This window comes from Silurus meridionalis, chromosome 6 (genome assembly GCF_014805685.1).
Source record: "Silurus meridionalis isolate SWU-2019-XX chromosome 6, ASM1480568v1, whole genome shotgun sequence".
NCBI classification, from domain to species: domain Eukaryota; kingdom Metazoa; phylum Chordata; class Actinopteri; order Siluriformes; family Siluridae; genus Silurus; species Silurus meridionalis.
The window spans coordinates 20675462-20701640 of record NC_060889.1 but is presented as its reverse complement, the minus strand read 5'-3'; the positions used below and the strand labels follow the sequence as shown (position 1 = coordinate 20701640).

At 36.4% G+C, this 26179-nt stretch overlaps 1 protein-coding gene across 1 annotated transcript; it reads right to left on the bottom strand.

Annotated features, from left to right (window-relative positions):
- Positions 1 to 1109: 1109 nt before the first annotated feature.
- On the bottom strand, positions 1110 to 25798 carry chrnb1 (cholinergic receptor, nicotinic, beta 1 (muscle)). Its single transcript, XM_046851646.1, has 11 exons — positions 25400 to 25798; positions 23666 to 23799; positions 18396 to 18440; positions 17615 to 17724; positions 14914 to 15022; positions 14174 to 14318; positions 13813 to 14001; positions 12291 to 12514; positions 8219 to 8391; positions 2457 to 2604; positions 1110 to 1625 (listed from the first exon to the last, which is right to left on the bottom strand). Exons 1-11 carry the CDS (start codon positions 25458 to 25460, stop codon positions 1479 to 1481), a joined length of 1485 nt encoding a protein of 494 aa, XP_046707602.1. The 5' UTR covers positions 25461 to 25798; the 3' UTR covers positions 1110 to 1478.
- Positions 25799 to 26179: the final 381 nt, after the last annotated feature.

Genomic DNA, 26179 nt, shown 5'->3' with positions numbered 1-26179 from the left:
GTTCAGTATGAATATACTGTAAATAAGTGTACTGGAATGAGAACAGGGCAGTCTTTATGATTAGAGCAGCAAAATCTTTTTTATTTACATATTTTCAAAAAATTCTTATATATACTGTATATTAATATAGATTTTAATAGAGATAAAAAAAATCTAAACACACTGCAGTACTCCAGGGAATGCTAGTATGGCATACCATCTTCCTAACTGGTAGTGCACCATTCATTCATTATTAGCTGCATTAGCACTAATTGGTTTAAGTATCACTTCATGTCCTTGTCTGACTGTTCCCTCTGGTTGTATTACTGGAGATCAGAAGGTCACATCACTCACACAGCGTCAGAGATCACATTCTAACAACAGATGGAAGATCCTAGCACTTTTCATTCTCCTGCTCTTTCTGACTCTCTTTGAAGTAAAACAACACAACTGCTGTCTGTCTCATGGCACGGCTCAGTGCATGTGTTGGTATTTTCATAGATGTTTTTTATTTTATTTGTCAAAATAGTTGATAGAATACAGTTGGAAATTTATATTTGGGAAATCCTGGAAGCAGGCATGCATAAGAATAAGGCATTATCTGGACAAAAGTTTGTGAACAACTAAAGATTCACATGTGCTTTTTCAAGATGCCATTCCTATTTTCTGTTTTATTAACCTTTATTCTTATGAGAAGTTGTTCCACTAGATTTTGGAGTGTGCTTCTTTATGTTTGTGCTCAATTAGTCACAAGGGTGTTATTAAAATCAGGTACTGATGTAGGGTGAGGAGGCCTGGGGTGCAACCAGTTTTCCAATTTATCTCAAAGGTCTTCAGTAGGGTTGAGGTCAGAGCTCTAAAGCAGGCCACTCCAACCCATGCAAACCATATTTTCAAGGAGTTAATTTTGTACAAAGAGGCACTGTCATGCTGTACCAGGTTTTGTTTGTCGAGCTCACATGAAGGGGATATTTAATGCACGAACATCCAAAGTCATCCTATACAATTGTGTGTCTCCATATTAATGGTAACAGTTTGAGGAAAAAAAAACACATGGCTGGAAAAGTCAGGTGTCCCAATACTTTTGTCCATATCATGTATATTAGCTACAGATTCTGACTAACAGATGGTTTACTTAAATAGTATCTTTATTAAACACATCAAGCTGATACATTTATCAAATAACATACATTTCTACAGAAAAGAATCCCATGGCTGAAACAATAATCCAGTTCTCATTATCAGTAAACTGCACAAAAGCACTTAAGTTATTCTTAGTCGTGTGTTGCTTACAGTAACTCACATTGCCCTATTGCTGTTATAATGTAACTGTTATATTATGTAACGCTCATCTTCGTTAACTTCCAGATTTGTAGATTGTACACTACCTTCTTTGCAGATCACTCTGCAAAATGCAAAGTGAATGTCAACAGCCAGCATTATGCTTTGTGCAAGTTTAAAAAAGTCAAAGGTTTAAAAAAGAGTGATGCCCGCTAGGATCAAGGACTCATGAAGGGGTCGGTGGGAGTAGCATTGAAACTAGCGTCAGCAAAAATGGCTAATGTTCCAACAGTGGTGAAGATGACAAAGATCCAGAGGAAAAGTCGATCAACCACCATGGCCACATACTGCCAGTCTTCCTTTAGCTGAGAATAAGAGGGAAGAAAAAGACAAGATTAAAAGGAAATAATCAAGAAATATTAAGGACAGGAAAAAAAGAAAAAAAAAATGCAAAGGACAACAACATAATGTTTTATTTTTCACAAACAATGTGTGTAACTGCTGCACATATTAAACTTCTCTGTCTCTTTTTGATGTGGAAATATATATCTCAGGTGTATAGTCAAGTCTGTTGTACAGACATATTCCATCAATGCTGCATAGCTTAATGATTTTTATCCAAACCCCATGTTGAGTCATAAATCGAAAGACTAAATGTTCAAACTTTTTTTTTTTTAGTACAATATATTTTTTTATTGTTTGTGCTTTCCAACAGAGTGTCCAAAGTAAAACTTTAAATGATGCATGCAAATTACTTTTTGCAAATAACTTTGAACTTCCTGTTTAATTAAGAGCTTATGCTTTAAATGATTAACTTTTAAGTTTTGCCAAATTTTCTTCTACTTCTGCTTCTTCATTTGTTTGACTGTGGAGGTTGCATGTGTGTGAGTTTTGAGATGGTACTCTCAATGCTACAGCTTCTGATTCCTTATTTAGTGAGACATAAACAGAAGCATCCCCTTATTAACCTTAAATAAACTGACAGGTTCCAAGCTTACTAACAGCAATGACAAAATATATGCAGTGAATAAGATGTTATGAATGTGACGACTGCCAAAAATCCAGTTGACAAAATTATGAATATAAAAAGCTATTCTAAAAAGCTTTTGATGAGTTAGATTACTAACAGGCTGATATACCACACATGGGTTCTAAACAAATTGCTAATACTAAAAAACATTAAAAATGTGTCTTACTGCTTCATAGTCTTTCGCAGCTTGTAGTTGCTCAGCGATATAGCAGATAGCCTCCACAGCCGATTTCAGCTCAGGGGGCAGAGTCAGGTAGTGACTGGGGCCATCGATGAACTTTCTCAGGTCAGTGCACAGGCCGTCTGGCTGATATCTGCGGTACAGTTTTATTACTGAATTTATTTGTAAGTTAATTTAGCAAGTTTCATTAGCCCAAGCCACACGACTGCTGTTATTAACAGTAATAACAAAGCTTTTCCTTAATTTTAATAATAGGAATAATAGACACAATCAAAAAACATTTTGGAATTTAGTTTTGCAATGCATCACACTGATTTATTAAAATTTTTGGACTACAACTCAAAAGGACAATTTGCTCATCACTAAAAAGTTGATAACCACAAACAACTTTAAGTTAAAACTTTAATGAATTCTAAAATCAGGAATCATTTTGATGCTCATATTCATATGTTGTTCATAAGCTGAAGGTTTCTTCCTCATATTATATTGGGGAGATTTTACTTGCTCTTATTCCCCCTGGTTTGCTCACTATGGATAAATCTGTTCATTTATATATTCGGAATTTATATATTTTTGTGATGTTGCTTTGTGTTTTGGATTGACTCCTTTCGATATCAAGAACTAGAATGTATTTCAGCTTCTTGATCTGCAATGAGTTGTACTTGGGAGTGGCAGGGTTGTTGATTTACAATTACAAGTCATATTGCAGCAAAAGAGGGGCCTCAAACTCAGACTGCTACGTCATTTCTGACTTCAGGGTGACTTTTTCAAGGAAGGACAACAAATCTCTTCTTCACATCTCTCTTTTTCTTATTTTTGTTCTTTGGTGCCTAGGGGCAGCTGGACCACCTGCTAAAATCCCTAAATGATGATTACCTGGCTATCATAACAGCTGTGCTCTGTCTACATTCCACTGAAATTTTTTTAACATCTGTTCCATTATGAAATCCTCTCACCTTCTCAGTCCCTCTCTATCCATCCCACTCCTGACCTTCTATAGCAGCACCTTATCAAGTTAATCTGATGGCCCTAAAGAAACAGTCAATTCACTTTTCTGCCACTGGGAGGCAGAGAAGTTCTTCATTTCTACCTAAACATGTTTCTTGAGCCCTTCTTGTTGGTTGCTTGTGTATTTTTGGCACGCTGCAGTTGCTGTGGACTCCCAGCATGCACCAGAAATCAAGGCAATACTTTGATTATAGAGGGAAGCCTATTCATTTGATTAAGTGCCTTATCTGTTTAGATTGAATCAGTTTTCTATATTTACCTAAACAATGTCATGCATATACAGTACATACAATGTCTTGAAAGCAGGAATCTCATTCAAACCACGAATCATTTTAAAACATGAATGCTGATTCAAGAGCTTAGAAGACATTTTTGTTGTGATACACCTGGATCAATAATGTATAGGTAAGTATAAAGTTTTAATTGTAATGATAGGAAGAAAAAACATAATTTACATAATTACCAAAAAAAAAAAAAATAACACAACAGGGTGTGCTCTTATAGAAAGTGAATTATTTTCCTATAACAGTGCACCCAAAAATATGCACCAAAAACTAACAATAGAAAATGTAATTCATTAAAGAAGTACACTTCATACATTTTATTACTTTAATGTAGTTCCACTTATCACAAGAAACAGTGTTTCTCTCATTTGCCTTTCTTTTCCTCTAAAAGTTTACAAAGTACAAAAACTGAGCTTGTCTTTTCCCAAAGAAACTAACAAACTTTCCTGGACATTTTCGTTTGGAGGAAAACTTCCTGGGTATTAAAAAGCACTGGCAATGCAGACTCCTTTTAATAAAAGAAAGTTAATTTGACAAAAAGTTACATCATTGAAAAAAAGAGAGAAGAAACATCTCTAGGTTATTTATGTAACCCTGGTTCCCTGAGGAAATGAGATGCTGCTTTAACTATGCTTTGGCAAAGCTTCTGTGTGACCACACTCCGAATCACGTGTGTAATCTGTCCAATGGAACGCAGAGAGTGAAGAAAGAGCTTACAGGAATGCAGGGAGTGTGGCATGGAGACGCAGTGTCTCGTTCCCTCAGGGAATTAGGGTTACATATGTAAGCTAGAGACGTTTGCTTTCAGGAACTCAAGCTGTGTCAACAACACTTTGGGAACGAGGGTCCAATCACGCCAGACTGCCCAATCCCTGCCTAGGGTGGATGGGCACAGCTAGGTAAAAAGACGGCGGGCCAGGAGTGGCACTAAGGCCAAGGCTGTAAAACCTGATAAAGGTCAGCCGGGTGGATCAGCCTGCAGCATTGTAAATGAGAGATACCCCAGAGGACAAGGCCTTAGAGGCTGCCTCACTCCAGGTGGAGTGCACTCTGACCCTGAAAGAAGAGGGGAGACCAAAGGATTTATAAGAGGAGTGGATAGCAGGAAACCCCTTTTATATGGACTGTAGCAGACAAACAGCTTTAGACAGTGAACAGTTCTGTGGCTATATGTGTCCAGTGCTCACACAGGGCACTCCCGATTAAGCTTCTCTTGGTCTGGGGGCATGAAAGGAGGAGGATAGAATGCCTGAAGCACGACTGATCACAGGACGACCAAGAGCACCTCGAAAACATACCCCAGTCTTTTGTTGGGGAAGGCACTAGCCATGCCTGGGGTAAACTCTAGACAGGAGGGGCTCACTGAAAGAGCGTGAAGGTCCCCAATCCTCTTTAAAGAGGAGATGGCCAATAGAAAAACAGTCTTGACTGTCAAAAACTTTAAGGGCACAAGAAAATGTGTCACAGGTTTTCCCTATTAACTGCGGCAAGTAGAGCATGATAAGCTGCAATATCTGACATGTAAACCTTTAGGGTGGAAGAAGACAACCCTTTGGCGTACTGTTCCTAAAGCAATCTCAGCACTGGGCCAACTGGGCAGTTAACTGGGTCTAGGTGGTGACCCACGCACCATGTAGTGAACAGGCGCCACTTTGCTGCAAACAACCCACTTGTGGAGGGAGCTGTGGATTGGAGAATGGTGTCCAAGACCTTGACCAAAAGACCAGGGGCTAAGAGTTGTGCCCCCTCAGGGGCAACAGCCACAGCCTCCACAGCTTGGGGCAGGGGTGAAGCAAAGCGCCCCTTGCCTGAGAAAGGCCAGCACAGTGCTACCAGGAGGAGACAGATTCCATCCCGGCAAACTCTCTCCAAAACTCCTAGGAGCAGCACTAGAGAGGGTAAAGCGTACAGGTGGAGCCTTGGCCGTGCCTGTCCATGGATTTCAGCCCAAGAGGGGCTGGGTGAGAAAAGACTGGGGATAGCCAACCAGCATCTCTTCAACCCGGGGCATCGTTCCACAATCGCACTCCTTGTGCTAAAGAGGCGTGCCAAATAAGGGTTATTTCATGACCTGGTCACCTTAGTGTGCAGGTCCAGGAAAAAAGCCCAGACCCAGCCCAGCATGGAGGCAGCAATGTTGGTTGCAGGAAACGTTTGTCCAGCTTGCTTAGGGGCGTTGTTTCTGCATATCGGCTGGCCAGGCAATATCTAGCTTGGCTACGGCCCAAATCACTACTTCCAGCAGCTACTTGAGCCGAACTGGTTGTGGGGGTATATTCTCTATGTGATTGCTGGCATCCATGCCCCTCCCCTCCTAAATAATAGCAGTGTAAATGATAGTATTCTGTTATCTTGAATGTGGAGTTAATCCAGACAGTTTAAAACTGAAAGAACATTGTGTGTTAATGTTGCATAGTGTAAAGTTTTAAATAACAGTATTAAAATGTATCTGAGTGTTCTGAGGGTGATGTTGGGAAGGACATATGGATCTTCCAAACTAATCCTTCTAACTTTTTTCTCCAATTTGGTTTTGGCCAATTGCTAATTACCAACCAGTAACCCCCTATCAAATAAGTTAGGGCTAACACATATGTCATTTTGTGGCCTGCTTGATGACAGTTAACAGTGTTACACAAAATACACTCACCAGGAGAGAAACCCCACTACTTCCTTACTGCTGCACAGATTTAAGACATGCAGGCAGCAGTGGCAATAATTCATAATTCTCATGCCTTAACCCTGATATGTTTAAGATGAAAGGTTCACTTCACCTGCCTTCACTATATTTTCCTGCTGTCTGTCCCACTGTAGATCCTGACCCGTGGGTCAGCAGGCACAAATGACTAATCAAATACAAATTGAATAAGACATGGTACTTGTGATGCCAAGACAAGTATTAAAACCAATCAAAAAGTGTAAAGTATTGCTGCCTCATCAAATCTCTTCTTTTCTTTCACCTCTTTTCCCCCTCATTTTTCTCTGTTTTCTCTGTCCCGCTTTTACTACCTGCCCTGAGCTAATGTGTATTGTGTATTACTTGTGCTAATCACTATTGAATTTTTTCACATTCACATTCCATTGCTATTACCACAATACATATACTGTTATTTCTTTTCTATTTTTAGGCAATTAATATCTTTTATATATATATATATATATATTAGTATACACACAGTATCCCACAAAAGTTAGTACACCCCACACATCTCAGCAACCATTTTAAGACATGAAAAGAAAACACACTGTTGTCACGGATGACAACGAAACAGCAGCACGGTGAGCAAAAACTGTATATTATATACATGTTTATAACTATATAAGTGCTATTGTGTAAACTGTTTGTTTAAAAACTTCGAGACATTTGCACTGGATCTGTTCTGTCATGACTCGTGATCATCAGGTTGCTCAGTCACCTCCCTCTCAACATAGCGATGGATTAAATAAAAATTGTGCAAACAACGTTTATAGTAAACAATTTAACTTTTTAGCCACTGTTGTAGTTTTCAGCAAATGCTAATGCAGTTTTACACCAATGCATATTTTTTCCTTCTTTTAATTATGCCTGTTAGCTTGCTGCATTTCTCAGTTCCATTCTCTTTTGATAGAATTTGTCTACTACAACAGTTAACTGATTTGTTTTCAAACATGATTTCTCTGTGGCCTTACTATATTCAAATGCTTGTTTTCAATGTTTATTTGTATATACTGTGTATATTATTTACACACAAAACCAAAATAACTTGTGGTAAACAAACTTATTTTATTAAGTGAATTTACAAAATTAATTTAATTGCTTATGCTACTTTACCTGTTTACAATAGTGAAAATGTTGTAATTAAAAGAGTATTGTTTTAAAATATGGTCAAGTCCTTCCACAAAATCATGTATAAGATTTGTAAAAATGTGCAATCTTTCAGACTCGTTCACATTTCAGAATTTACAAATTGTAAAGGATTAATTACATAAAATTCCTGGCATACATCTCCAAACAAGCATCTAACATGATTAAATAGAGATATGTTTTCAACATTTAATGTAAAACTGTGATTAGTTCACATCTGCAAGTAAGACAAAAGTGGCTATATTGTGTTTTACACTGGTGATTATTGCTTTTTGATGAGTGGCACAGACTCTGTAGAGATCAGACATCTGTTTGGAAGAATAAACACTTATGTCTTTATCAAACTGCCTTTAAACATTCTGTTCAAAAAGTGTTCAATTTTAAAAACCAGGAGTTGCTGAACTATGGCCAGGGTTCTTAAAATACATTGATCTGCTCTGCTACAGTATTTTTCGAGTACTCAGTTTGGTCTGCCAGACTGAGGTTTGCCAGTTGGTGACCTGTTACATTAAAAAGTCTTCGACTAAAGCGACTATTTAATAGCTGTATTGCTTCACACATTTACTTCCTCCACTTATGATGGTGGTCTTCTGGTGAGTGTACATTGGAATTACCTGTTTGGTTTGGGAAAGAGCACAGAGGTGTTGGGCTTGCGAATAAAGTATTCGTCTGCTGCCCGACTGATGATTTTGTGGTTCTCCTTTTTGTGTGGGCGCTCCAAAGAGAGAGGTGTCTCCAATTTTGGCCTTAAGAGACCCAGATATGGGGGAAGAATGTGGATAAAAATCTGCAGGAAAAAAAACACAATGAGAGTTCTTATGATATTTAAATGTCTCTTACTTCACATACATACTTCACACAATTTGAAACCGTTTGATAGACCACCTTTACTAGTGCTTATAAAGTTTCCCATAATTACAAAATGTTTAATGATTTAGCCGTTAGCTGAAGTTTTTAGAAATAAACAGCATATACAAGACACCTGCAATCAAACAACATCTGGTTTGAACTTTCAAAGTTTACTAGAGTATATAATTAGACTGTAAAAGTGTTGGCAAGAAAGAAAGAGGGCCGGTGTGTATAAATGTGATGAAATAAAACAACAAAAAGATTGTCAGCGAAAGACAAATAAAGCCCTTATGTTTAATGCATATCAGTTTATTTTAATTACTGTTAATGGTGAAGGTGCATTGTTTAGAAAAAAGTTTAATAGACACAAATTTATGTTTGCTACAGAGACAGTGCTATAAATATTGTCAGACTGAAAATGACTTAAGACAGTAATTTAAGAGCCTCTGCATGGACCTTTTCCTTGAATAACCTTGAATAGTAATAAAAAAGTAGTGGGATGTTGTACAGCTGCCAACTATTTAAGCTACAGACAGCGAAAGCTGGCAAACGATTACATGAAGTGTGCAAGAGACAAAAAAAAATGTTATGAGTGATCACCTTGTGGACACACACACACACACACACACACACACACACACACACACACACACACACACAATTTGCAATTGTCTTATTCAGATAGCATCTCTTCTGAGTCAGTATGACCAATCAGTTTTGAAAAAGAAATCAAGAAAGAAATTAAACAAATAATTTGTTCAATACTGTTTCTAGATTTAAAATGATAAATAATACTTGAAGCAATCATATTGTTAGACATAGTAGAGCTAAAATAATTGAAGGAGTAACCCAGGTGTATACCAGCGGTATCCGGTAAGTAAGGAACATTTATTAAAGATTACAGTTTATGCCTTATGTTCTATTAAACCTAATTAAAATTGCTAATTGTTGACAGTTTTGCAGATTTTGCAATAAAAGCATATTATAAAACTGACATCTTTGTTGATCCTTTTTTTTTTTTTTTTTTTTTTATCATATTTTTATGAAAACAAATACCAGTGTACACATCTCGATGTGCCACCCAGCTATAGGTGGGTTTTCAGAAAATGTGTTCAATCTTTTCCTAAGACTCTTTGTTTAACTTATTCTTTGGGAAGACCACAATCGTCCCTGTCTATAAGAATTCTCCAGGCAAATGTATGAATGACTAGAACCCTGTATCTCTAACCTCTACAATCCTGAAGAGTGGCTAGTCAAACACCACATCTCATCTAATTTTTTCAGTCACCATGGACCCTCTCAAATTTGCATATTGAGAAAACAGCTCAATGGACAATGCTTCCACAAAGCTGGTAAAAAAAACATTTACGTGAGAATGCTGTTCACTGTCTACAGCTCTGCCTTTATCACCATTCATCCAGCCAAACATATTGCAAAGCTCAAGAACTTGGATTGAATACTCTTGTACTCTCTGTTCTGGACTGTCAGGAGGTGAATGTGGAATACAAGAGACTTTAGGAATATGACCATACATTGGTGTGGCCGCTATTTGTTAAGCAGTGTCAAGTTACTTTAAGAGCACCTCACAGACATCCTGACCTGGCCTCTTCACACTTAGACAGGGTCTGCTTATCTGCTTATGTACATTCAGTGAAGGCTGGGGAAATCCTGACCGACATGTAAAATTGCACTGATTGGGTGCAGCTGCAACTGGTTTGGCAGCAACATGACTGCAAATCCCTGAAGAGAGTTGTGAGCACAGCTGATCTAATTATTGGCAACAAATTCCTAGCCTTGCAGGACTTACATACACAGTGTATGGGAAAGGCTCACAATATCACCATAGACTTCAATCATCCAGCACATGGATTTCTAACCACACTGCCATCAAGCAGAAAAGACTGCAGCATTCCATCCAGATGGAGCAGACTAAAGTTTTTCCATTTTCTGCAGGCCATCATGATCCTGAAAATATTGCATTCCAGTCAATACCTCATACACACTGGTCTCCTCAGTAACAGCTCAAAGACACTCAAGGACAATTTCTTCATGTTTCTATATTCAGTATTTCTAAAGGCATTGTCATTATCATTTTACTCCACTAAGGACTAAGTCCTGTGCTTGTCTATTTTCTTGATATATGGCTATAAATACTACTACAATATATAATATATATATATATATATATATATATATATATATATATATATATATATATATATATATATATATATATATATATATATATATATATATATATATATATAAAATATACTGTATATATAAAATATATAAAATATCTCACAAAAGTGAGCGCACCACTCACATTTCAGCAAATATTTTAGTAGATCTTCTCAAGGGACAATACTGTAGAAATGAAACTTGGATATATTTTACAGTAGTCAAAGTGCAGCTTGTATAACACCACAGATTTCCCGTCCTCTATACGGGTGGTACCGATCCTCTTATAGCCTCTGCCATCTTTGTGGAGAGCTACAATACTAATTCTCAAATCCTCAGAGAGTTCTTTGCCATGAGGTGCCCTGTTGAACATCCAGTGGTCAGTATGAGAGAATTGTACTTAAAGCACCAAATTTTAAATGCTGTAATACAAAATACACAAATTTGTATGGTCCTGTTAAGCACACAAAAACATGAACATAATGAATAGGACATGTTGTTTTGCATGGTTAAATGACATACAGCTGTCTACAGGGTGTACTCACTTTTGTTGCCAGTTATTTTGACAAAAATAGCTGTGTATTAAGTATTTTTAGAGGACAGTAAATCTGTACTGCTATACAAGCTGCACATTGACCACTCTAAAATATATACAAGCTTAATTTCTATAGTATTGTCCCTTGAGAAGATATACTAAAATAGTTGCTGAAATGTGAGGGGTGTACTCTTGTGAGATACTGTATATATATATATATAGTGGTTTGTGTTGGTACAGTATGACATTCTTTTTTCCACATTCACTGTTCTAATCTAGTCATTTTTCATTACCCTGTTTCTATTGCACCAGAAAACCTCTTGCCCAGTTTTCTTTTTATTTGTGAGTGGAAAATGAACAATGGTGGCTCTCAACTTTTCTCAATAACAAGGGTGCATGACACTGATTTAATTTCTTCTATCCTTTTTCTTTAAGGATCATTTCTAAGCATGTCATGTGTTTTTGTAATAGATTGTGTGTGTGTGTGTGTGTGTGTGTGTGTGTGTGTGTGTGTGTGTGTGTGTGTGTGTGCAAGTTCCATGTTCCATTTCCAAAGTGCTGAATGGTGTATTCTTCCAAATCGACAGTTTTATAGGAAATGCATGAACCCAGCAAATGTGACCAAATCATGCTGCATGAGCAGCATCTCCTTTACTCATAATCACACTTAAATCAAGTTTTCCTACCAAGTTATAATATAACTTTAGGTTAATATTACAAATAATTTTGGCTAAGGCAAATATACAGGTGCATTATAGAGCTTAAATCATCAAAAAAAAAAAACATTTAAATAATAATAATAATATAAAAAAACTTTACAAGTATTTAGTAAGAAAATTCAAATCTATGACTTTAAATGCAAAAATTTTAGCTCTTTTTAAACTATACACATTTTTCATTTAAAAGTATCATTTAAAAACTAGAAACAGATGTGTTTATTATTTAACATTTAAACAGACAGTATTTAGCAGAAATATCAAACAGACAGATTTTCATTTAATAAGAACTGTGTGCTAAAGACATCTGGTGAAAAGGATGTGCTTATCTACTTATCTGACTTTGGGTACAGAATAACACAGCAAATTAGTGTAGCAAGGTGAATAGTTACGGTGGTGACTCACCTTACGCACTAACAGGGGCATTTCGTGGGTGTTTGGTGAGCGGTGGTGCAGATTTAAGACAACCACACTGAGAATAACCGAACACGTCACCAGGACCATGGTGAACATCAGGTAGTTGACGATGATGGGGACACCCAGAGATGTCTCAGGGACTTTATCAGCCAGCAGGAGCAGAAAGACAGTGAGGGTCAGCAGCACGTTGATGGTTAAACCCATCTTCTCTCCTAAGCAGATGCAATCAAAGAAGGATAAGAGAAGGGAATATGCCTGCTTAATAGGGAATAACGTCATTGACATACATAAAGATACTTTACTTCACCATCATGATACAATAGTCATTTTATTCATAAAGCTGTTTCTGTACATACATGACCCACATAATAAAACAGAAAAACACACACTCTGTAATGTGCCGCTTCCTCCCCGAGGCTGCCTCACAGAGGTCGCTGAGGTCAGGTTCCCCAGTCTGAGCAACTGCATGCAATGATTTATGGAGTGGATTTTACTGTGATAAAATATGAACCTAGTGGTCATGTAATGAGCTGTAACACTGCTTTAGGAGGCCATGAAGGGTACAGCTCTGGTTAAATTAAACTGGTTTAGTTGCAGTTTCAACTGAATGTAACATTTTCTATGCACTTACCAAATACACACTCAAAGCAAATATTAGAAAACTAAACATATTACAATGGTCTACCACACTGTATTCATGTCTCTGTCACATTAAGGGTAGAGTGAATGGTGAAATTGTTTATTGATGTATAGCCAGAGTTTTTTTTCTTTTCATATTAGGATCAACTTATTGTGGTGTTCAGACTGTATATTGGACTAGTTTTTATCTTCTCCTAAATAAATCTCTATTTTAATAGTTTGGGACATTGCTAAAACAAATAGGCAGTTACTTGTAAATGATGAAATGTAAGTTTAATTAAAGAACTGCAATTGTAATTCGTACCAGTTTAGTTTTCTCAAGTTCCTCCTTGGTACCAGCTTGCTGTTTTTTATAACAACAATGACACCACTTACATGACAAGATGACAGCTTCAATTAAGTATTTTGTCAAAGAATCATCATAGTGTTTTGATTAATGAAAGAATCTGATATTAAGATCAATGCGTAGGCAGTTCATATGTCATACACTACACCAGATTTGTCATTTGTATAAAAGATGAATCCTTAGCTTGGGGGAATTTGAGAGGAAAGTAAGACTTGCAGTGTGTTCAGGTCAGGTTCAAGTTTAAAATGAGTAGACATGACTGAGATTAAACTAGATCAAAAATGTGAGGTGGTCTGAGAAACTGCATTAGATGACAGTGTGAATGGGGCTCTGTAAACGTGCTGGCCAGAAGTATTTTTAATTAACTTTTATATCTGGATTGTCTTTGTATTATTAACAATTGAATTGAATTAAACATATTTCTAATTGTGGACAAATCATAAATCCAATCATTCTCGAAGAGATAATAAGCAATTCATGTTAGTTTCAGTAAAGTATTGGCAGATTTTTTAGATCAGGGCTCACCAGCATCAGGAGGCAGATAGAAGTTAAAGATGGCGATGATGGTAATGAGAATGCAGGGTAGGATGATGTTGAATACATAGTACATGGGTTTGCGTTCGATGATCAGGTAGAAGGTGATGTCTTCATATAGGTCTTCTTTCTTTACATTCTTCCTGGAAGGCTTGTGACGGATATGCCATTCACCACTCTCTGTGGAAAAGGTAACCATTTAAAAGTGCACGTGTGTTCATGTGTGAATATTATTCTTCCAGTGCCCTCTAAAAAAAAAAAAAAAAAAAAACAACCACAACTTTTTATCTCTCATATCTTTCTTTCTCAAAGTCTCCTGTGGCATGTGTGTGCGACTTGTGGGTATTCATACCACTGAAACTGTTGTCATAGACAATCTCTTGTATCTCTTTGCCGGTCTCGTCAAGGGCATGCTGAAGATCTATTTCAGACGAGTCGTATGTGAATGACTTGAACACCATGGTGCAGTTCTGCCAGTCAAATGGAAAGTATGTCACCTGTAAAACAGTTGTGAGGTATTTGTGGGAAGACAGATACAGAAACGGGAGCATGAGAACGGAATAAAGTAAATCAGTATTTTCTTGTGTACGTGGCATCCTATGACATGCATTATGTTTGCACGTTTGTATATATTATCCCTTTTTCTCACTTTTTACTACACACATACACATTCAAATAGCAACATGAAAACAAATATATAAATAGAAGAAGCTGACTGTAAGAAATAATGTATAAATAAAAAATACACATGAAGTCATATTCACAGCAAGGACTTTTTACTTTTAGATAAACAATACATGTTATTAAGTTCATTTCGAAGTCTTGCCATTTCCAGTGTTAGTGCATGTTCTGAGCCTTGATAGCCTTATTAAACCTTTTCCATGTTCTAGGAATACTGTTTTGGATCACTCTCTGCTATTTATTTGATCATCCATTTCCGGCACTTCCGTTTCAAATTTTTGGATTGTGTTTTCATTTGTTTTGCCTGCTTTCATTGATGCTTCTGCACATGGATCATCACTCTGCCTTAAAAGTCTCAAATGTTACACAAACATGTACTGTTTCAAGGTACAGAGTAAACTATTGTTTTACCTTAACACCACAAGAGCTGCGGAAAAGGGCAGGCGGGGTCCATGTTACTCTGCCATTACTGTACGCCTGAACATGAACATTTAGTGCCACTTCAAACACACCATCATTACTGCAAACACAAACACGGAGAAAGAACAAGATGCTGCAATGTAAATAATTTCACGGTCAACATTTGCATAATCTAAAACAATTCACTTGATTTACATTAATAATTCAATACATTTACATTCAGTATCAATATTATGGATCATGTTCCTACAGCAACAGCAGTTAAAAAGTTAAAACACTACATGATATTGCTGAGTCATCTTTATAGAACATGCTGAGAAACACATATTGGATATTGAACCGAAGCTAATGTAGCGGACCATTGATTATAACCTACAGGCTCACAGGGCCAGTAATGAAGCAGCCCACACTTTCTGCATGAAGGAGTTAAACAGATACGGTCACCTTCTCTTCTTGAAGAGATGACACCATGTAAATGGTAAATAACTTCACCTTACTGTCCGACCTGCTGGTGTAGTTTGTATAACTGTGAAATGCATTGCAAACACTGATATAAAACAAAAAAAGTTGTGCAACAAAACAATTCACAGTGTCACTAAGACTTTTAAAACTAGAAGTTTCAAATGTTTGGAAATGACATGACAGTGTTCAGGCCTGCTTTCATTTAAAGAGTGCATTTTAGATAAACCTGTAACGCAGTATCAACAAAACTACCCCGAAAATATAACTCTGATTTGGACTCAATCCTCTTATTCTAGGTTTAAACTGAATGTGAATTTAGCTTAAAGTGCGGAAGACTTGAACGTTGATAAGACATGTCCGTGTGTCCACTGCATCCTCCAAGTAATCTGTACATTTTTATCTAAGGTATTTGTCCATTGCTTTAAGTTATGTGTGGTATTAATTCAGGTATGAGCAGTTTAGATATGTCTGTACTATACGTTCAAAACTGGCTGCAATTCAAACATCAGTAAAAATAAGTTAAAATGCTTTTCAATACCAGCCATGAATATCTATAGCAGCCATACATATCTATAGTAAAAAAGCTAAAATGAGATTTTCTTAAAATTACGAGATGGTATTAAAAAGCTTTGAGGTTAGCACCCCACAGATCTGGTCACCTTTGCCGAATGACCTGCCACAGACACCTTAAAACCTGGCAGTAGTACTTCATGCAGAATTTGATCTTTGCTCTTTGCTCTAACCTGCTTTCCATGATGAAATTGAACACGTGGTAACGCACGTGGTCAGAATAGCACCAGATGCACAGCTCCTGTTGTCTTTTGGCACTGTAACTTATGAAGATTGGTGCTCCCTGTGACTGTGTATGCAGCCTTGTGCTGTCATCTGTTGGTGTGTTACAAAACTAGTCTTGAAACTTTTTGATACCACATCTTAGCTCTTCCCAGCACAAAAAAAAAAATTGGTAAATGTAATGGTAAATTGTATTTAATTGCATAATATTGTCTAATTTGTCAGTATTTAAAGAGATTCATAATTGGGTATCATTTCCTCTTTTCATTCATGACCGTAGTGAAAATCTAAAACCAAGCATGCAGTATGCAAAGATATAATTCATCCACTAGCAAGTTCTCAAAGATCAAACAAGCTATACCTTTAGGTATGCCACCCTGATACATCGCTCTGGTTCTCATAAAAAAAGAAAACCTACTGTACTGTATTTACTTGCAAAAATAAAATAATAATAAAACAAAAATGGATATCCAAGCGCAGGTTGCAAGAGCATTACTTTTGGTTTAAAGAAGGAAGCTTGATATAAATTAGAAAGGCTCAGACTGTTAACAGGAATGTACAAATCAATGTTAGAAGGCTAGAGATGTATTTTTGCTACTGGAGAGAAATAAATAGACAAATTGTCCATATTAGTCTAAAATGTCACATACTTTATATTAATTTCATGTTTATAGAACTGTTGCAAAAAGCAATATTGTATTCAAAATGATTATGCAGGTATACTTAAATAAAAGTATAAACAAGTCTTGGTGTTTCTTCAGTCCAGTTTTACAGAACAGTAGTTTTAAATTTCCACTATTATACCTGACTCAACTCACTTGGGGGTTTGATATTTAGCTGATGTGACATCTACAGTACTGTGCTAACACTCATGTTCAGGGGTTACTCTGGTGGAAACAGATTGCCTTGACACAAAAAAAAAAAAAAACACCTCATATACATTACATCTGCATCATCAGTATTTTTTGATTGTGAGAAAGAGTAAGATACAATACAAGACACTAAGCTTAATTTAGAGTTAAGGCATGACTTTACAGGTAAATAGGGTCATATTTTAAACTGATAGATATCACAATTGATGGACTTTTTAGTTTTAAAATGTAAATGTTTCATATATTACATTATTACAGTACTTAGAATTATTTATGCAATAAGGTGTTTATGTAACTAAATGTGTGTAAATAATAAAAATGTCAGAGTCCCTGGCTTCAATTTCAAGCGACAGGTTAAGACCTTCCTCTTCCTTATATTTATATATTTATATATATATATATATATATAATGTTGTAATTGGCCAGGTTGGCAGAGCTTAAAGTCTTTATTCATTGCTGAATTTCTCATTATGCAAAGTGCAATAAACATATAATTAGTGGGCTGTTATATTTTAATTAACACAGAATTTCTAACACTTTTTTGCATCATGGTAACACACACTCACTTGTTAATCAACACAATGTCTGGGAGCCACACTTTTGCTGATGAAATTCGCAGTATGTCAATGCCACTGTGTTCTTTGGGATTCCAGGCCAAACGGGGATCGTTCCACTCCTGTCAAAAAATCAGACCTGAATGTTATCCAGTGGTTTCAAAGTTGGAAAAAAATATTATTGAAAGGTGAAGGCAAATGTGGATAAAACATGCAGGAAACAAAGCGAGACGGCTTGGAAATGAGAAATCAAACCAGTTCATCATTTCATTACGTTATTTCAAATTTTCCTCCATCCACCATTAATTATACTAGATGCAATTTCTCTGTGCAGTTGTCTGTGAATAATATCTGGAACATTTGAATAATAATGGTTCATTTTGCATAATTTGTTCTTTATTGTTTCTAGTGTTCATAGCTCGTGCATAACGGATGCATATGTGTTGTGCTGGCCTTTGGGCTCAGTAAGTTGTGCTGTTTCTGTGGCCTGCATTTCACACAATGTACAAATAATGCTTTCTGAAACCGAAATGATGAGCTGGATAATATATATATTATTATTTATATATATTATTTTTGAAAATGGCAACTAATATATATATATATATATATATATATATATATATATATATATATATATATATATATATATATATATATATATATATATATATATATATATATATATATATATAGTTGTTTTTTCTTTTTCTTCAGTCAGCTGCCATTTTTACTTTGTTCCTGTAGCACAAGACAAACACACATATTACAACTTTGCAGTAATTGCACTCACCAGGTTCATGATAACAATGGTGGTCATCTCTTCATTTTTCATGTTCTGTAATGAGAAACAGGGAAACATTTAAAAATAAACCTGCTAATTAATGAAAAATAATTGCAAATCTTTTCATAGAAGTTTAACATTACAAGTTTTAAAGGGTATATGGGTATTAAGGCCGCATGATTAATCAAAGTTTTTCTTACTTACCTAATCAAACTGCCATTTGTGAGCTCTGCTAAAAATAAGTGGGTAATTGGTGGGATTTTACCACCTCAAACTTGATTATTCAGTGTTGTGGAGTGCCATGTCTTAATTACTGAGCTTCCACCATGTACATAGTTGACAAATCTATTTTTTTGCATCCAGTATGGAGTAAATCTGAGAATTTCTGACCCCTTTTTATATACTGTATATGCAAGGTTGAATATTGAGCCTCTCCTCACATAAGGCCAATCATTAAGTACAACAGGTGGGTATGTAGCTGTGATTAACACAAAACAGGTTCTTCAGAATGGGAACAGCTCATTCTCCGCCTAAACTGGCTTGTGATCTGGGGGATTGTTTAAGCAGGGAGGGCATGGCAGCACACATGCAGGAGCTGCTATTTAAAACCAGCAGAGGAATGTTTAAGAGACAGCTGGCTTGACCCCCAGCACAGGACACATATGTGGGGGTTGGGAAATCAAAAAAGTAAAGATGTACAACTTATTAAACATGAGTGCACAACCAACCTTATAAACCTGGACATAATAAGGGTAAAGACTAGTCATAATAAGAGTATGCATTTACGGGTTTCATGATGTAAGGGACAGGTCAATATAGTAATTTCAGAGAAGAGAAAGATTATAGGGAGCATGTTGTACAGCAATAATAATATAGAACACAATATCAACACATTCTAACATTTAAAAATGGGGCCAAACAGTTCAATCTTGGTTTTATCAGATCGGAGAATCTTGTTCCTCCCAGTCTGAGAGTCCTTAGGATGCTTTTTGCAAACTTGAAAGGGTCTTTCATATGTTTTGCACTAAGGAGAGATTTCTATGCAGCCATTCTGCCATAAAGCCTAGATCGGTGGAGGGCTACAGTGATGTTTGCTCTTCTGGAACTCCACATAGGATCTCTGAAGCTCAATCAGAGTGAACATTAGGTTCTACTAAGGCCTTTTCCCCCCTGATTGCTCAGTTTGGCCAGGCAACCAACTCTTGGAAGAGTCCTGGTTGTGCCAAACTGCTTCCATTTGAAAATCATGGAGGCCATAATTCTCCATAATTCTAAAGATCATTTATGTCTTTCTGTCTAAACCTAATTTGTGGTGTTCTAACAGATAAAAGGCAACCCTGTGAGAATTCAGTGAGGTTGTGCGCCTGAAGCAGTGCAGTTTTTAAAACCTGCATTCTTCACTAAAAAAATAGTGCCTCATATCTGCAGCTATGAACACCTCAATCAGCTTGTAATTTCTTTAACATGGAATAAATCAGCATGGAAATGCTGTCATAAAGCAGATAGAGGATGTGAGAGAGAGAGAGAGAGTGTGAGTGTGTGTTCGCGTTTCCTCAATGTGATGTTGGCTCAGAGGCAGTAGTAATAGTAGTAGCTACTATGCTGGTATGGTAGTGTGCTACCATATTAGCTTGAGCAAAATAGCATGCTTAGAAGAAAGTAACCTCTCCAGGTTCAAAATAAATATAAAGCTTTTTTCCCCACAGGAGGTCGCATGGGCTTCATGCATTATAAAAACTCAACATAAATGCATTTTCTTTTTTCTAATATACAGCCTGTATCATGTGTTGTTCATTGCACAGACATATCAGATCAAAAGCCTCACACTGAATATCATAATCTGTACAACATATACAACATATCATTATACAAAATACAGTACATATAGAACAGATACATATAGGACAGGCAATACATACTTAAACAGGGTTCCCTCAGGTTATTATAAATGCAATTTAATTAATTATATTTGAGATATTTTTTGTGTTATATTTAAGTTGTGGTAAAACTGCTGTTTGTTTGCACTACACAGTAATAGTTTATAACGCTGGATTATGAAATGCTGTCATTTCATTACACAGGAAACTTGTGTATGCTTGTATATATTTATTACAGAAAGAGAAAGAGAGATAGATAGAATAGTTGTTTCTTCCTCTGTGTGTATGTATTTGAATGTGTGTATATGTGTGTGCGTTATTTAAGACTGGCTATTAAAATCCACAGACGGGAAGCAGAGGATAATGTGACCCCACTAACACAGTGGGTGCCAATAGTTTGTGTGATGAATCACACAACACATATACACACACAAACACGTACAGATACACACTGACACCAGCAGCTGGGCCAAACTCAGTTACAGACACAGCAGTTTAAAAAAATATGAATGGATGAGACTGTTGAGCTTTAGACACCTTCAATCGAACTCTATGTCTATTTTCATAGATGAAAACACGTAGACTTCAGAATGAAATGTGTACCCTATAATTAAGTCAAAAGGATACTTTACAGTATAAAGCTTTGGTGACGAGTGTGATAACAGGTGCTGTAATGTGTAGTGCTTAGTTTTCCGAGAAGCTGAAATGCTGCAGTATCATGATGTTCAACTAAGACAGGAAGTGATACATGATCTCCTTGTAATATTTACACTCAGGAGGACTCTGTTGTTCACAGTAGGCTTTATGACAAAATAAAAGCTTACAGGGGAAATAAAAATGCAATTTTGTTATTGAAACTTTCATTTTTTTATATCTACAATATACAGAATTTACAAGAGCAGGCAGGTTTTACAAAACCTCTGAGAATGATTCATAACTTTCACAACTCTCACCATAAACATTGACAAATCGCTAGCCTGGGAAACCGAGACAAGCAAATTTGATTTCCCTGCTTTTAGCTTTTTCATTTCACAGTTGCCTTGTGGTTTAGTTAAAAGTACAACTACCATAGTTATAATGCACATGAGTAAAAAGTAAATACTTTTCTTTGGTGAAAAACTACTTGAGCGATTATTTTACAGATTACTTCTGTACATGTCTACAATGTACACAACTGTTAAAATATTTCTGCATTGAACAATTCTATTTAGTGAACTATGCTAACGTGAACAATACCTATCAACACTATATAAAGAAAGGTATCATTAGCTGGAGAGCAAATTTAGCCAAATAGTCTCAGGGTTTCTGTTCGCTGTATCTGTATACACTATATACTTTTTTAAATGTATTTATTAGAATGTCGAAATGAATGAGTTTATAACGGGGCGAATGCTAATTCATTTTAACAGCTCAAATTTTATTATTGTGCAAATTATGTGGCGTGCATTTCTGTTTGACCATTTTTATTAAGAATATAAATAAATTAATAAAAAAAAGAGCCGAAATCCTTTCTTTACTCAAATATAAAAAAAATTAACTCCAGTAAAAAATTATTTGAAATCACTAAACAATTGTTTTACTGATGCGCCAAGTCCCAAATCAAGCACCAAAATCTGCTATGGGTAACACATCTGGCAATTAACCTTTAGTGTGGAAACATAGCAATAAGTTCAATTTGGTGTCCTGATTTGTCATTTTAAACACCAGAATTACTTTTTAAACATTTACAAGAATATTTTGTCTTCATGCTCTATGTTGAGTATGGTTTCACTAATAATAAACAAACATTTGCATAAAGCATCTATATTTGTCCATGCCTATGTTGATTAAAGTATTAAAAAGTAAAAAGTATTAATTTAAGGTACATTTAGAACAGAAAAAAGTTGCTATTAAGTTGCAATTAATCACAAGTTAATTCATAACAATCATGCGATTAATCCTGATTAAATATTTTATTCGATTGACAGCCCTAATATTTATATACTTCTTTCTGTACTGTACATCTATATATATACTCTACTACTTTATATCTTTTATCTATAATGTAAATTATATACGTTAGTATAATTTTATTTTCTCTGTGCTGCAATCTATCTATCTATCTATCTATCTATCTATCTATCTATCTATCTATCTATCTATCTATCTATCTATCTATCTATCTATCTATCTATCTATCATCTCATCTCTCAGTGGTGCAAAACACCAATGTTGTGGCATATGCAAATATTTTCTGAATATGACTACATGCTTCACTACGCAAGCAAACTGAAAAGCTTATGTGTCTCGTAATAGAAATTATTTTAACTATACATATTCATTCAAATTAATGGATGCTAGATAATATCTCTGAGATGTGGAAATACCAACAAAATTGCAGTACCACATTAAAAAAGTATGGTTCTTCTTCTTCTTCTTTCAGCTTCTCCCATTAGGAGTCGCCACAGGGGATCATCCGTCTCTATACACCCCTGTCCTCTACATCTGCCTCTTTCACACCAACTACCTGCATGTCTTCCCTCACCACATCCATAAATATCCTCTTTGGTCTTCCTCTTTTCCTCCTTTGTGGTGGCTCCATCTTCAGCATTCTCCAACCAATATGCCCCATGTCCCTCCTCTGCACATGTCGAAACCATCTCAATCTCACCTTGTCTCCAAAACGTCCTTCATGCACTGTCCCTTCAAATTCATTTCTAATCCTGTCCATCCTCGTCACTCCCAATGAAAACCCTCAACATCTTTAGCTCTGCTACCTCCAGCTCCACCTCCTGTCTTTAACTCAATGCCACTGTCTCTAATCCATACAACATCGCAGGTCTCACCACAGTCCTATAAACTTTCCCTTTCATTCTTGCAGATACTCTTCTATCATAAATCACTCCTGCCACTCTTCTCCACCCACTCCACCCTGCCTGCACTCTTTTCTTCACTTCTCTAACACACTCTCCATTATGCTTATGTAACATTAATGCTAGCACAACACGCAGTCACTTCACATTTAAAAATCACTGAGCGATAATGATGACACTTTTATCAGACTCAAATAGCCTTTTTACGAGCAGTGAGAGAATGTCATAGCTAATAACTAAAATGTTAGCCAAACACTTTCTTCATCTTTGTCGAGGATATGCTTCATTACCAGAGCCATTATCAGTAAATGATTAAAACTAGGGCTACATTATGTCACCCCTTAAAGAGAGAACCTCCTTTATGGCTTAAAAGGACAATTTATAATTGCACAATATTACCCACCACACAACATTGTTGTCATGTTTATACAGGTCCACTTAGAGATTAATTCCTTGTCCATGTATTTGGCCACTAAAGCACAGTTCTGTTTTATATTGTACAAGAATGCACCTTTTATTCAGACCGTGTGTATGGAACATGGGACCGTACCAGACTGACGAATGATGACAGGCTCATGCCAATCCTTACAACCACTTTGCTCTCTACTGTTTTCGCTGGTCGCACTTTGACATTGTAAGCGGAGAAAAGCTTCTTCATTAGCTGATTCTCTGCTTCAGAGGTTTCTGTGGGAGAAAGCACAAGCCTCTTTAACAAAAAAAAGCAATTTTTTTTTTACTCTTTTGCTGAACAACATTTTATCCTACAAAGACAAGAGCAAGACAAATAAAACCAAAATGTAGAAAGCAATAAGCAACAATATCCATCCAAATGAGATGAGTGCAAAAACGGCCTTTGGCCTTCATTAAAAACCTATGCTTTCCACAATGCACAATTTCAATGAAGCCTTGATTTTTAATGAGCCTGCCTTTTTATGCATTACTCCTGTTTGCCTGTTTTTGAAGGTTAGGAGCATTTATAAGTGGCAGCTTCCCTGCTGACACATCCATCAAATTTCTCAGAGCCACAGTCCTCCAGGATCCACTCTGACAAGAACAAATGAAAGCATCACCCCACACCAAACTGCTATTAGCAGCCGCTAGGACGGCCTGGTGCTCAATCCTGGCACATGACGAACATTTTTGACAGCCTATGTTTTTTTGGGATGTACAAGCCAAATGCCCTTTTAACTTACAGTTGTTTGGATTAAACTGTACATCTATGTTTAATGAACATTGAAAAAAAAAACAACAAGAAAAACTGAATTGTGAAGTAATAGAAACTAAAAACTGATATTTATACCGATATAAACAACGTATTACATTTAAAAACATGCAATCTCAAGTCAGCCTTAATCTAATGAGCTTTCTCTGTAAGGGCCAAATGTCTTGAGTGGTGATTGAGCTAGTCCATGTACACAAACATAAAGAATAAAAAGATATAAAACATAAAAAGAAGCATATAAGGAACAAGAGGAAATGTACAACTTGATTTAATCGAGTCGGTAGCAGTACATTTACTATCAGAGGAGTTAACCCGTTGAAGCGGTCCTCTCATTAATGTGTTCACAGATCACTGAATTATTAATGGTGCATGGACCTTTGAGTGGAAGGAAGAAAGGAAAATTCTCTGTTGAAGTTTTATAATGGTTAAGCTTATTTTTATTTTTAGATTATTGCATGTATTTATCCTCAGCAAATCCCTTTCAGAGTTGCAGCATTTTACATAGTTTTATTAAATATAGACAAAAAAGATTTGGGTTAAATGAGCACTAAACCAACACAGATTTTATTCTATATAGTAGTTATATAGCAGTTGAGGAACTTTTCTTTTTTAAACAGTATGGAGGTTTTGGGTTTTTTATAAAATTCAATTTCTCTAGAATACATTTACAGTATCTCAGCAACTTCTGTATTATAATTTTAGTGCTGTGAAACTCAAGCTGCAGCTTATTAAGAAAGAAAGAAAGAAAGAAAGAAAGAAAGAAAGAAAGAAAGAAAGAAGGAAAGAAAATGCTTTTCAGTTAACTTTAAAATTTTTGTTACTTTTTCTAATTTGTTTTTGATTGAGAAAACTATAAGAGTAGATTAGGGGGTAACTTTGGCGTGGTGGTAGATGCAAATCCACATTTACGCACAAAGTACTAACCATAATCTCCTGCGGCCACTAACACACACACACACACACACACACACACACACACACACACACACAACGCGCTGTTCACGACTTCCTGCGTGTATGCCGCATATTAGTGCGGTTTTTGAGCTTTTGGTGTCTCCTTACCTCCAATTTTGCACAGACTGAACAGGCAGCAGGTAAGCAGGAGCCATTCCCAGGCCTTCATCCTGATTCACAGATCCACACCTCAGTAATAAGTTCATATACACAGTGTCCAGATTGAGGAATGTGTTTCCTTTTCGGGACTGAGCTCGTCTTTATCAGCCGCTGCTCTGCTCTACCGCGCTGAAGCGCTCGGGTTACAGCTGCCCAGTTTACAGTACACACACACACACACACCCTTCATCCCAAACACACACTTATATACACACACCCAGACAATAAAACGTATCCTTTCTGTACATTCAAACTTTATAGAGTCTTAAAATGAACGATTAGACGATATCTAAAAGGGAAAAACAGGAATCTGGGGAACCCTTAAAAATCCCCAACAACAGCAGAAAGGTGTCTTTACGTCATAACATTACACGTGACGTTATTATATGTGATCACGTGAATATGTACACAGTATCCCCAAATGGCCATAACTCTACTTGTTGAACATTGCAATTTCCCTTTGCTTTCACAGAAACCTCCACTTTTGTGAAGCCTTACCACTTGAATTTAAACTGCACATATGAGTGTGATCTTTTGGTTACATGAGCATTAATGAGCTTCCCAGGTCAACACAAAGGAGTTTGTGAAAGTGGGTTGAGGTCAAGCTTCTGTGCTGGACACTCAAGATCTTCTGTATCAACACCAACCACCAACCTTAGCATATGTCTTCATGGAGCTTGCTTTGTGCACAAGAGCAGTGTCATGCTTGCAACTTGTAGGTACAGTTTT